This window comes from Lagopus leucura, unplaced genomic scaffold (genome assembly GCF_019238085.1).
Source record: "Lagopus leucura isolate 7727_CA_CO unplaced genomic scaffold, USGS_WTPT01 Super-Scaffold_100001, whole genome shotgun sequence".
Classification (NCBI taxonomy): domain Eukaryota; kingdom Metazoa; phylum Chordata; class Aves; order Galliformes; family Phasianidae; genus Lagopus; species Lagopus leucura.
This window is the reverse complement of record NW_024962262.1, coordinates 12,319,776-12,333,970: the sequence shown is the minus strand read 5'-3', so window position 1 is coordinate 12,333,970 and position 14,195 is coordinate 12,319,776. Positions and strand designations below refer to the sequence as shown.

The 14,195-nt window shown below is 43.6% G+C and overlaps 1 protein-coding gene across 1 annotated transcript; it reads right to left on the bottom strand.

Moving 5' to 3' along the window:
- Positions 1-774: 774 nt before the first annotated feature.
- On the bottom strand, positions 775-10,527 carry MED4 (mediator complex subunit 4). The gene is made up of 8 exons (XM_042868378.1): positions 10,430-10,527; positions 6,954-7,020; positions 6,487-6,657; positions 6,043-6,100; positions 4,975-5,061; positions 3,439-3,570; positions 1,349-1,566; positions 775-1,206 (listed from the first exon to the last, which is right to left on the bottom strand). The coding sequence occupies exons 1-7, from the start codon at positions 10,525-10,527 to the stop codon at positions 1,394-1,396; spliced, it is 786 nt and encodes a 261-aa protein (XP_042724312.1). The 3' UTR covers positions 775-1,206; positions 1,349-1,393.
- Positions 10,528-14,195: the final 3,668 nt, after the last annotated feature.

Genomic DNA, 14,195 nt, shown 5'->3' with positions numbered 1-14,195 from the left:
AGCAAACAAATGAACAGGTTCAAAGAACTGAAAAAAATTATAGATGACAAAGACTAAATAATAAGTGAGCTCCTTTTGAACTGAAAAGAGCTGAATCTGCAGTATGCTCCAAAGCATCCATGGCCCTGGGATACCTGACCAAAATATCTGTGGTGTCTGGCAAGTGGGCATTCTACATCACTGCTTCAGGGTCTGCAGTTGTGTGCACCTGATAGGCTCAGCTGAAAAGAACAGACTTGCAGCTGCTGGCTGCTCAGCTGCTTCCAATACTGACACTGCAAAGGGAAAAAGCCTGGAGAAAAGAAGGCTGCAGGGTGGCCTCATTGTAGCCTTTCAGTACCTAAAGGGAGCATATAAACAGGAGGGGAGTCAACTCTTTACAATGGTAAATAGCAGCAGGACAAGGGGAAATGGTTTTAAGTTGAGGGAGGGAAGACTTAGGTTGGATGTCAGGGGGAAGTTCTTTACAGAGAGAGTGGTGAGGTGCTGGAACAGGCTGTGCAGAGAGGCTGTGGATGCCCCATCCATGGAGGTGTTCGAGGCCAGGTTGGATGGGGCCCTGGGCAGCCTGGTCTGATATTAAATGTGGAGGTTGGTGGCCCTGGCTGTGGCAGGGGGTTGGAGCCTCATGATCCTTGAGGTCCCTTCCAACCCTGGCTGTTCTGTGATTAAACATCCCAATAAAAGGAGCACAAACTTCTGAAACTTAATCAGAAATCAAACACCCACAGATGAAATGCGCTGACTAATGAACTCACACAACAAACCTAAGACTTACGTTTGCAAAGTGTAGCAAAGTTGCAAAGGTGAGTTTATTATATATTACAATAATTACAAACTTTTTTTTAAACACCTTATTGCCATGGTTTTGTTCTCAGAACACACTAGGTGATTAACAACATGCATTTCAGCAGTAACAAAAAAGGTATTAAAATTACAAATCTTATGCCTTATTTCTGTGCCATAGAAAAGACTGTCTTCAAAAGAGTCAAGTTACTAGCATACATACAAGGGGATTCCCCTTACACCTTTTGTCCCAGGAACGTTGTCATCTAATATGTATAGTGTATATATATATATATATTATATATATGTATACAAATGCACGCATCTCTTGCAAACATACACATTCACACATTTACATCAGCACTGGAAATCTGACATCTCTCATCCAGCAGAAAGCTCCCAGTCATTTCAGTTGAACATCTAATGGGAAAAAAATATATATATCAATTGTAAGTTCATGGTTTGAAATTAGCCACTCTTATTTTTGAGCTGGCTGTACCTTCTCCCTGCAAAGGGCTGCCAGCATAATAAAAGGGACTGTGATTAACAGCATCCAACCTACCTTCACCACAGGAAAGGTCTACTAGGGATACCATCCCTCCTGTACCTAGTCTGAGTCACTGCTGCTGCTTGAGGAGTCTGTTGACATCACTTCCACATCATCTTCATTCTCTTTATTGTGTCCCGGAGGCTCCAACATGAAGTCATTACTATGATTAGGAGGTAGCATGTTCATTGACATATCACTTGATTGCCAAGGATACTGAGGAGCAAGCACATCTGGAAACAAGGGGCATAATCAAGCTATCAGTTTTGTACGTCCACAAACTGAATAAGGGAGTTCAAACAACAGTGTAAAATTAAAGCAAATCTTAAAGACATTACTGGCTTTTGGACAGCTAAAAACATCTTGTGATGGAGTCGTTCTATCACTGTAAAAGCCTATTCTGCCAGAGGCCTGTTTATGTAGGTGGCTTAATCCCTCATCAAAAGAAAAATTAATTTCAGAACAGTGTACGTTCAAACTGTGTTTTGAAGATGAAAAGCTCTATGTGAACTGACTTAACAGTCAAAACCACCAGCAGTTACGAAAATGGTCACTCTCAGTCACTATGCAAAAAGAGATGAAAACATTACATCAAAAAAGAGTAAGGTAAACACAGGAATTCAGATTTAAGTTTAGTCTGAACTAGGCAGAAACACCTTGGTTATCCTTTTCCAAAGAGCAAATATGATATACCAAATGCAAAGGAGAAGACAGTCCTACTACAAAACAAGGCCCGTGAGCAGATGTATGTGGGAGATGGGAATGCCTCACAGTGCCCCAGCAGACCAACCCCAGCAGCCTCCAACTTCTCTCAAATCTATTTCTCCTCATCTCTTACTTCCAAAGCCCTCCCAGTGCGTATTTCTCATGAACCTACAAGGGAACTCCTCCCTCCACAACACTTCCTAGGTCTCTTTCCTCTTTGCCCTCAAAACACCTCCCACTTCAAAGCTGCAGCATGCATCCTTAATGTCATTTCTGCTCCTTTCCTACTGATCTCTACTCCTACAGATAGAGGCTGGGCAGAGAATGGCTTGAGATCAGCCCTGAGGAAAAGGATTTGGGGGTGGTGATTGATGCAAGATTCAACATGAGCTGGAAATGCACACTTGCAGCCAAAAAGACCAACAATACCCTGAGTTGCACCAAGAAAAGCGTGACCAACAGACTGCCCCTCTACTCTGCTCTCATGAGAGCCCAGCTGGAATACTGCGTCCATTCTGGAGCCCCAAACACAAGAGAAAGGGAGTTGTTGGAGCAGGTCCAGAGGAGGGCCATGAAGATGATGAGAGAGCTGGAGCACCTCCTCTACGAGGACAGGCTGAGAGAACTGGGGCTGCTCAGCCTGGAGAAGAGAAGGCTCTGAGGGGATCTCATAGCAGCCTTCCAGTACCTGAGGGGAGACTAGGAAAGCTGGGGAGGGACTTCTTATAAGGGCATGGAGCAACAGGATGAGGGGAAATGGCTTTAAATTGGACGAGGGTAGACTGAGACTTTATGGAACTACAGCCACAATCCCCTAATACCAGATGAGCACATTACTGCATTAGCTAGTTGCATGAATCCAACTCACCACCAGATGTGAGGACACAATGCAGCCTTTATACCAGTTCTACACTTGCTTTAAGAAGACCTACACTAGAGGCACCACCTTTCCATCAGTCCTTGCAAATATCTTTTCAGTCCAGAACTTAAAGGAGAGTAGGAGAAGACAGTAAATCTCTTTTCTTCTGAATACAGCATTCACAATTCCATTGTCATCGCTCCCAAGAAGAGTTTGCTTTGGAAACACTTTTTCATATGATTTAATATCAATCAGCTTACAGCATTTTAAAATAAATTAATTGTTGGGTAGCTAAGTGAGTTTTCTTCATATTTACTTTGTTCTAGTGTTTGCAGTATCATTTAGCATGAAACAAACAAATAAAAAATAGTTAACAGAAAATAACTTTATTGACTGGTCCTTCACTGCTGGGAACAACATTGGCCATAATTTTCATTCTTTTAATTCTCATTTCCCATTGCTGAGAAACATTTGTGATTACTCTGACTATACAAAGAATAAGAATAGTTAAAAAAAAAGAAAAAAGTTGAACTTCTCTTACCTGGCAATCTGCCTGCTGCAAGTGCATCCCCAGGTAAGTGTCCATTAACCCCATTAGTGGATGGGTTGTTCATCTGACCCAGGAGACCACTCCTCATTTCTAGATCTGTAGGATATGGCCTGCGTGGGTCCCCTATTAATAATAATAATGATAATAATTAAGAAATATTATCTTTTTTTTTTCTTCTGTGTCTGGTTTCCTGTCTGGATCAAAATGAGCATTACCCCTACTCTATTAGAACCGGAGACTTTCTTTGCTCATTCCTACTTATCATAAAAATTACATTATAATAATGTATGACGTTCAGAACATCTTTGCTCCCTCTGCTACTTGACAGCTAAATAATAAGGACGGGGGATGAATGGGCTGAAAGTAATCCAGTGGAGAAGGACTTGGGAATATACACAGATAAAAAATTGGACATGAGCTGCCAGCACATGGTTGCAGCCCAGAAAGCCAATCATATACTGAGCTGCATCATAAGCAGCGTGGCCAGAAGACTGAAGGAGATGGTTCTCCCTCTATTCTCTACTCTTATGAGACTCCAGCTTAAGTACTGTGTTCAGCTCTAGGGCCCTCAGAATTAAGAAAAATAGCCAAGGTGCTGTTGGAGCTGGTGTAAAGGAGAGCCACAGGGATTGTCAGGGGGCTGGAGCATCTCTCCTATGAAGAGGGGCTGAGATAGGGGAGGTTGTTTAGACTCAAGAGAGGCTCTGGGGAGACCTAATTACAAGCTTTCAATACTTAAGGAGGGCTTATAAAAAAGATAGAGAGTGAGCCTTTTTACAAGGGCATGTAGTGATAGATTGGGATCAGATATAAACCGAATCAGACATAAAAGTAGATTTACATTAGATATAAGCAAGGCATTTTTCACTATGAAGGTGGTGAGGCAATGGAATAGGTTGCCCAGAGAGGCTGTAGAAACCCCATCCTTGGAACTGCTGAAGGTTGGGTTGGATGGGGCTTTGGGCAACCTTGTCTAGTGGAAGCTGTCCCTGCAGAGGGTTAAAACTGGATGGCTTTTAAGGTTCCTTACAACCCAAATCATTCTATGACAAGTACTGGAGAAAAAAAAACAAATCCTCCATTTTAATTTTGGATAAGAAAGATAGCTCCCAAAACAATCATAACACAATCAATGGAGTCAGATGTAGGGCTTTCATTGTTACCAAAATCACAGGTTACTAAAATCCTATGTACATACATCCTATGCAATATGTGCAGTGAAGGGACACAAACACACAGAAGTCTTCATCACACTTCTGCCTTTTAATTGGGATCAATATTCAGGAACAAGAAAAGTAAACTAATGAGAGAAGACCGATCAGTTAACAGAGGTCTGCAGTTTCATAGAGTTCTGCAGGTACACATGAAGTTTTCTTGGAAATGCTAGATGTAACAGCTATAAACATTACATATCTTTAATAAACCAAACTATGCTTCATTATGTGAAACCATTTTAGAACCAGATACTGTGCTTTTTTATTCAAGAAAAAGAGCAGTCATAAGCATAGTCATAAACATGATATTTACCTGGTACCCACGTCAGAGGGGCACAAACAGCATTACTAGCACTGATCCTGTGGGCATATTTAATTATTTCTTCAGATGAAATGGCACCTGAAAGAAGGAAGAAATATTTAAGAGATTGCATCATTTGATTGGACTGTTTTTCAAACTGCAAACATGAGGAATGTCATTCTGTCAAACACCAAGAGAAGGCTTCAAGTGCAATGACTGCTCACAGACTGCTTGGACGATACAGAACAAGCATCACAGTGAACTCACTTTACAGCCACACGTTCAGTATGCCTTCAGTGTTAACAGCCCTTTAACCTTTTGAAGAAACACAAACCAGTATCTTCCACAGCGCACTTGACAAGCATATTTTTTAAGAAAACTTCAGCATTTCTAGTACAGAACTTTGGCAGTAATTACAATCTTCCTTTTTTGTAACTGCATTACCTACCAGGTACCTGTAGTAGCCCTTCCTCCAATAAATACACCTGTATTAGAGTTACTAGAATCATTATGAAATTCCTTGATTTGTTTAGAAGGAAGTATGGCAAAAAAATACTATAAACGACTTAAAAATGCCACCTACCAAAAAATAAAAGAAATGAAAAAATCAAGTTTAGCTTGGCAATTGCCACAGCATAGCAGCATTTGATACAAATACAAACAAGTATCACCAGCTAAAAAGTCTTTTATAAACAATGCTATAATATACATGCACACAAAAACTCTTCCAGGTAGTCACATAGAAGTGATCTGCTTTTGTGAGACATTTAGATAACCAGATAGACTGTTTGTGGTCCAAGAAGAGCATCCAGGAACTTGAATTCAAGTCTAATACTAAAGACATGTCTGCCACAAAAGAAAAAAAAGTTATTCCTAAAAAAAAAGAAAAGAAAAATCCCCACATGCTCCATCTTTTTTCTGTTGAAATGGTTGACAGATTCATAATTAAGTCAAAATCTGTTTACACACAAAGCATCTGAAATCTGTGATGACAACCTTAAGAAGCAATTACTAACTTGAGTTCACTTGCAACATTCTTTACAACTGTTTGTATATTACGTACAATCATGGATAACTCACCTTTCCTTGCCTTTTCAATTGATTTCAGTTTTTCCTTTGCTTGATAAACAGCTGTGGCCTAATTGTGGAAAGAAAAGAAACAACACTAAGCCAAAACTTCAGTACATCCTTCATTTGTATCCTTCTGTCTTAAGTCCTCTGTGAAGAAACCCTTGCGTGAAACTGCATTTTAAGAGAGAAACTGCTCAGGGGACTCTTAAAATAAACAGAAACAAAGTAGATTTTGAAGAAAATTATCAATACAAAGTAACTGAACACCATAATAAAGAAGTAGTGTTACTGGGGGAAAAAAAAAAAAAAAAAGACAACAAATCAACCAACACTAAAGCTCACAAAGTTTTAAACATTTAAATCTTCTCTGACACAAAACTGCTTTCTCCAAAACGACTTTCTGTTCCCCCTGCTAGCAGATGCTCAGAAGCAAAGACATCCTCATGAACTCACCAGTATGTGCTCTGCTTCTTTCAGTTGCTTCTGCAGCTGCTGAATGTCATTATCTCTCTTTTCTACTACCTTTTCTAAAAGCTGCATTTCGTGATGGATTTTCCCCTGATCAACTGCCAACTTCATTAGCTCTTGAAACTCTCCATCTCTCTGAATCAGCAGCTCCAGGATCTGTTGGGCAAGAGTTTTGTAGAACTTTTAATTAGCTCAAGTAACAACACACTGCAAGTAGCATCACACTGCAAAAAGCAACTGACACCCACAAGAGTATTAATTCTTGCTCAGCTTGCAGAAACAGCCTATGAAGCAAGAAACCAATGAACAAGCAATCAAAAACATGAAACCAAGAATGCTTTTTCATTGATGCCAAAGCTTCACCATCATCATTAGTCCAAGTACAAAGGGAGAAAATAAGAAGACATAGTGTTTATCTGCACAAAGAATGACAACTAAGAAAGTCAGTTTACCTGGCTCTCTTCTCCTGGTTGTGGAAGCTTCTGGTTTCTTGAAATTGCCAAAATTTCAATTAGTTCCCTGAAAGGAAAACACTATTTATGCAACTTTCTAAGCTATTATTTGTAAATCACATCAAATCTTCCCCAACTGAGTATTTATATCATTAAAGCATTCATGTACTCGAGTATTTTACAGTTTTATGTAATAGTGTTGACAGGGATTTCACAACTACAATTCTGTAAATAGTTTCATGACTGCAGCATGATTTCATTTTAGTTCTTTGAGCTCATGAAGTGCTCATGTGTATTTGTACTTAAAAAGAGCTAAGTTCTTGTCCAACTCCATTAGGCACAAGCTGAAACTGAGAGCAAACAGCACAATTAAATGCATTTGTATCCTGTTTCTAACCACCTTTGTTCCACGAGAGGATGAAAGTCGAATTGACTACATTATTTTTGTTCTCTATTGCTCCATATTTTTTTTTATTTTTCTTTTTATTTACTACAGAGCAAATTTCACACTCAGTTTACAGCAATTAAGTCTATGTGTTCACATACCTGGAGTTTGTTGTAAGACCACTTCTATAAAAGCAAGTATTTTCACAATGGTGTATCAGCTGTGCACTGAACACACATGAATACTGAAAAACTAATATTCTGGGGGTAGGTTAGAAGAGCTTCTCAAACAAACCTCTTGATCTTGCTTCCAAGTACACATTTACTTTTCCACCATCATGTAGAGCCATCAGGAACCTCAAATGAAACTCCCTAAATAAGACCGTGCTGCAAAAAGGCCATACATTTTTTTTCCTATACATCTGGCAAACACGTTTGGTTTTTCAGGCTATTAACATAAGTTCAGTGCTGCACATGAGTAACCACTTATCCAAAGTAGGGTCCTTGGAATGGTACTGGCACGCTCTTTAGTCTGGTGCAAGCAGCTCAAGAGAGATGTCCACTAATACAGTAGTGGAGCCAGAACCTTAAAACAACAGGTTCTTTTCTAAAAGCTTGAAAAAGCCCCTGATCAGTAAAGCTATAAACAGCATCTTGAAACATGGGAGCAATGAAGTCACCATCCCTGAAGGTGCTCAAGAAACATACAGCTGTGGCACTGAGCGACGTGGTTAGTGGGTATGGTAGGGATGGGGTGATGGTTGGACTAGATGATCCTGAATGGTGAGAAGAGCCCCATAAGTGCAAGTAAAAGGCAAGAAGGCTTCACAGTGACTGAGAATAAAGGGGGTGAAGGGGAATAATTATAGTTTACGGAAGCAAGAATGTAGAGCTTGTTAGAAAATAAGGGATGGCAGACACCGGGTCTGAGATAGCGAGGGGGATGAAGGCCATACCCATAACGTTTGAGAACAGCCCGAGGACATTTGGCAGGGAGGTGATTAGATGTCCACAGGGCAAGAAGAAACAAGCTTGGGGGGATGCCCCCCCCAAAGGCCAGCAGTTTAAAGGCATTCGAGAAAGGCAGCGAGAAAGGCATTCCTTGCGGAGGTTTCTGACAACAAATCTTCATCCCACTACCTACTATGCACGCACAAGAGGGGAGGGTCTGCATGCTAATGAACTCTCGGGAGTATAATGAATATGTATCCGAATTCCAGGAAAAGTACTGATTATGTCTTAGTTTGGCCTATATCTGTAGCACAATTTTTCTTGATGGTGTGCAAGTTAGGTGGATCTATCCCCCCTGCACCCGGTGTCTGTGCAGCACTGAGTAAATCGTACCTGCTTTGCAATCTTACTTTGGTTACAGAGTTTGATTTCGCATGTCAATCCTAGAGTTTTTTCCAACCTTAATAACATTTTCTGTGACTAAAATAATTCAAAGCTATTAGTGAATACTGAAACTTGCTATTACTGAAATATTGCCATACCTGACCAACACTGATCACTAGCAAACTATCTGCTGTAAGTAGGTCAGCTAACATCACTGAGACTGATGTTGGGGAGAGCTGTAATTTGGCCCTGTGTTAGCACAAGGGACACAGGTTAGACATGTTACAGACCATGCGTCCCCTACCACCCAAGCCAGTTACATTGGTCATGAAAGGCCCAGCTCCATGGTACTGCTGATCACTGACATATTGCTGACGTGCTTTGGGTTCACTATTGTATAATCACAGAATCGTAGGGGTTGGAAGGGACCTCCAGAGATCATCGTGTCCAACCCCCCTGCCAAAGCAGGTTCCCTACACCAGGTCGCACAAGCAGGTGTCCAGGCGGGTCTTGAACATCTCCAGAGAAGGAGACTCCACCACCTCCCTGGGCAGCCTGTTCCAGTGCTCCGTCACCCTCACTGTAAAGAAGTTCTTACACACATTTGTGTGGAACTTCCTATGCTGCAGTTTCCAGCCGTTTCCCCTTGTCCTGTCTCCACACACTGCTGAAAACAGTCTGGCCTCACCACTCTACCCCCCACACCTTAGATATTTGTAGACCTGGATCAGGTCCCCTCTCAGTCTTCTTTTCTCAAGGCCAAACAGACCCAGTTCACTCAGCCTTTCTCCATAGGAGAGATGCTCCAGGCCCCTCACCATCTTCGTGGCCCTCTGCTGGACTCTTTCCAAGAGATCCCTGTCTTTTTTGTGCTGGGGAGTCCAGAACTGGACGCAGTACTCCAGATGAGGTCTTACCAGGGCAGAGTAGAGGGGGAGGATCACCTCCTTTGACCTGCTGGCCACACTCTTTTTAATGCACCCCAGAATGCCACTGGCCTTTTTGGTCACAAGGGCACACTGCTGGCTCATGGCCAACCTGTCATCCATCAGGACACCAGGTCCTGGTCCAGGAATCATTGAGGCTGCAAAAGACCTGTAAGTATATCCAGTCCAACCATCAGCCCATTCCCACCATGCCCACTATCCATGTCTCTCAGTGTCACATCCACACAGTTCTTGAACAACTGCAGGGATGGGTGACTCCACCACCTCCCTGGGCAGCCTGTTCCAATGCATCACCACTGTTTCTGGGAAGAAATTCTTCCTAATATTCAATCTGAACCTCCCCTGGAACAACTTGAGGCCGTTACCTCTAATGGTAGACTATTAGATCCAAAATGAAAAGGAAAAATAAGAAGAAAAAAAAAAAAAAGAAACCACCTAAAATCTAAACGGACACGAGAAGAGCAACAGCTGCACTTGTTTGCTGTGCCCTACCTGTGACAGTCAGTGAGCCACACGGCAGGTTGGCAGTGAGTAATACGAGGCCCACGAGCCGTTCGGGAGACAGACAGCACAGATAGCAGCCGGCACAGCGGGCAGCGAGGAACAAAGCTCCGAGCACAAGAAGCACCGCCGCAGCTCTCGCAGCCCCCCACTGCAGCCGGGCTCCCCACCCTCAGCCTGCGGGCGGCTGCACCCCACGCGCGCGCTCGGCCCCAGGCCGCCGTTCTCCTCTCGGCCCCAATCCCCGAGCCCTCGCTCGCCGTCCCCGCCGGCGGCTCGGTACCGAGCGGCGCCCATCCCATCGACTACCTGGCCAGGAGTTCGAGATCCTCCAGCGCCGCCAGCAGCCGTTCCCGGGTGCTGCTCCGCTCCCCACCTCCCCCGGCCGCCGCTGCCGCAGCCGCCATCACGCTCGCGGACCCGCCCCCGCCTCATCCAGCCCCGCACGGGCGGCAGACAGCGCCTCCAGCGGCCGAGGGGCAGCGACCGAGAGCGCATGCGTGCTGCGATCCGCCAGGCAGGAGGCGGGAAGCGGCGGAGGGGTAACGGCCGCCCTGAGGGTGGGGCGCGGGAGCCGCGGTGTGGGTGCATGGAGGTTCCGTTTCGGCCCGGTGGGGCTGGATGTGGGCTTGTGAACGCCCTCTCCTGGAGCTGGTTCGTTACACGCGGAACTGTGCTTAGAACCGTAGAATCGTTACAGTTGGAGTCTTGTTAAGTTCATCCAGTCCAACCATCAGCCCATGCCACCGTGCCCGCTGACCACGTCCCTCAGTGCCACATCCGCACGGTTCTTGAGCACCTCCAGGGACGATGCCTGCATACCTCCCTGGGCAGCCTGTTCCAATGCCTCACCAGTCGTTCTGAGCAGAAACGTTTTCTAACACCCACCCTGAGCCTCCTCTGCTGCAACATTCCCTCTCATCGCTGGGAGAGGAAGCCAATCCCCACATCACTGCAATCAGCTCATTGCTGGTTTTGAATGCATTTCGTATTCCTGGATTTCCTTAAAAGAACCTCTAAATGGGATTCAGACCTACTCTAACGATCTAGAAAACGAATGATGAAGAAAGGGCATATGACTGAATCACATCAGTTTGTACTCAGTGTCTGAGGGTGCTGATGCCTGAAAATCCTTGAGGTGGCTTTATCAGGTAAGTGATTTATTATCACTTATCAGCCACGAAAGTGGCTGAAGAAAGTTAAGAGCGAAGCTGAAAATGTGACAGCAGTCCAACCTGTTAGTGGTAGGGAGCCAGGATCACCTCTCACCTTCGTGTCCCGCAAGCACCAGGACCTCATAGCTGTCAAGGAAACATGAGCAGCCCAATGTGCCAAGGCAAGGCATGCAGGCTTGCCGGTGGCAGCTGACAGCAGCTCTGCTTCATTACAGAGGTCTGCCTGTGATGATGGGGCAGCTAACATGCAAGTCCCGCCCTTTGTCCTGCCAGCAGTTGAGCTAAAATTAAAAAATACTGAGATTTTGGGTTATGTTTTTGGGTTTTTTTAAGTGTTGCTGTAATTTGGGTGGTTCTGTAAACAGGCCTCTGGCTCCGGGTGGGGTCACAAAGGAAGCCAGAGTGAAGCCAGTGGAATTTTTTACATTCATGAAACTTTTGGTAATATGAAGAGATCAGGACAGAAGGTGGAGGCAGATGAGGAGTGAAAACAAATCTAGGGTCGGGGTTTATGGCTGGGGTGAGGACTTAGGCAGAAGGCAGGGTGTCCTCAGCCTCCACATTCTTCTCTTGCCGGCAGACAGCTGCAGAACCTGCCAGCAAGCTGTGATTCACTTCTCTCTTCATTAGAGAAAGCTTCAGATGAATGATAACGTCTCTGGCTGTTCTGGTACTTACGCTGATTATCTTTTTACCTTCTGTAATAAGCATGTCCCTGAAAAATTTACACTTATTAAAAAAATGAAAGGCGAGAAACTCATTAATCAATGATTCTTTGAATTGTGGTTTAAATAAACAATTCAGCGTTATGAGATTCATGATGAAGTAGTGAGATTTGGCAACCCTGAGATGAAGATAACTGCCAACAAGAGTTATTTAAAATTCATTTGCAATGTACAACAACCCTCAGAGTCCTGATTGCAGATAGTTTGGGAATTCTCTTTAAGCTACATAGCAGATAAAATCTCATCAAATAGTTCTACTCTCTAAATAACTTTTTCTTGCTCTTTTTTTGTTCCCTAGTATTTCACTGTTTTTGTTCAGGGAAAGATGTAATCAGCAATGCTGTCTGGTTGTGCATCCACTTCACTGATTTGTTAGAGTGTCAGTATGGGTGCATGAACAGAAAGAAAACAGCAACTTCAGAAAATAAAGCAATCCTTCTGCTAAATCATTTTCTTCCTCACATTCATTTTGACATCTGAATTATTTAGACCTGATGTATTTCTAACACATTTCAGGGCCATGATGCTAGAGTTAAAACTTATAGCATTAATTGGATGCCCAAACTTGACAGGCCAAGGGCATAGGAGGTTCCTGCAAGCTATCTTTCCCTCCTTGCATCCAGGAGCCAGTTACCTTCATCCCTTTTGATAACAGTACATCTATGAGCCAGGCCAGTGCCACCAGGCTTTCTCTGGAGCAGCCACCCTCCCCCCCTCGCTTCCCATGCTGCTGACCCTCCTCTAGGCAGCACGTTCATCTTGCTTTTTTTCTGGTGTCTGATCCTTTCCCTCTCCTTGCAGGTTCCCAGGCAAAGGCTGAACTTGAGATCCTGTCTCTACGTGGGAGGACGGGCTGAGGCCAGAGGCATTGAGAAATGCCTGCCTGTGTTAAAACAGAGAGAGTCATTCAGACTATGGCAAAGGGGTCATCTCCTTCTGGACAAAGGGGAAAGCTGGGTTAAATGGGCTTGCACCCTAAACTTGCCCCATGGCCCACTTGTTTAACACTAAGTGGACGATTTGCTGAATAGACTTCTGAAACAGCCACACGAAACAACAGAGCATCTGTTTCCCCAGTGTAGATTCCTCTGTTTCCTCAGTTCTTCAGAGCTTTTGGATTTCTTTCCCCTGAGTAAACTTTTTTTCATAGTTGTGTTGGTATTGAGCCAGATCTGCTCCTTTAAAGCCTGATGCATTTCCCGAATAGCTAAGCATCGTTCCCTATTTTTCCTCAGTAGTCTGAGAAGATTTTAATTGTGTGGCCATGAAGATAGCTTTCCATGCACAGTGAGTTTATTAGACATTTCAGAGCTCTTTGATTTCAGATAGTCTTTTCAATGGTATATTGTGCGTATTATTAACAAGCTGTTAACACAAGCAAAGCTTTTTTTATATCCTGTTTAGTTGAGTCTTCTCTTTTCCAGAATGGGAAATGATGATCTGCAGAGCAAAATGACTTTGATAGAATCATAGAATCACAGAATGGCCTGGGTTGAAAAGGACCACAATGATCATCTATTTTCAACCCCCATGCTATGTGCAGGGTTGCCAACCACTAGAGCAGGCTGACCCAAGACCAGCTGAGCTGATCTCATCATTCACCAGCTCTGAGAAGCAGCAGTGTTGCTCACTCATCTCTCATACATAGATTTTCACCCTCCCTTAGATCCTCTTCGGTGTTTGTTGTATGCTTTCACGAGCTACTTCAACTCAATAACAAGACCAAAAACTAATTTTGGTGATGGTCGTGGTGAATATTTTTTCTTCTGAGTTAGAGAGTGAAACCTGCTCTTGGGCACATAGTCAGGAGCAGGAGGAAGATGTTCCTGTAAATATTATGTCACCCAACTTCATCTAGTGAAACCATGCCCTCAGTGCATGATTTTGTGTTTCAAGCAATTTGGTATGGCTGTGAGCTAATGCTGAAAAGTGCAGTCTCCCCATCTCTCCTTGGCCATGCACTCTATCTCATTCCTCTTTACATAACTGAGAGCACACAATGAATCAGGTGAGCAAACAAATCCAACAGAAAAGTTTCATTTTTGCTGGTTCACTTGCCTTGTGTCAGATGAGCTTGCTGAAGTAATTGGCTTCACTGTAGCCATTGCTTGCTCACTAGACACAAGGGCAGATGTGGCCAGGGGAAGGAAAGAGGGATGCATCCCTTATGCACAT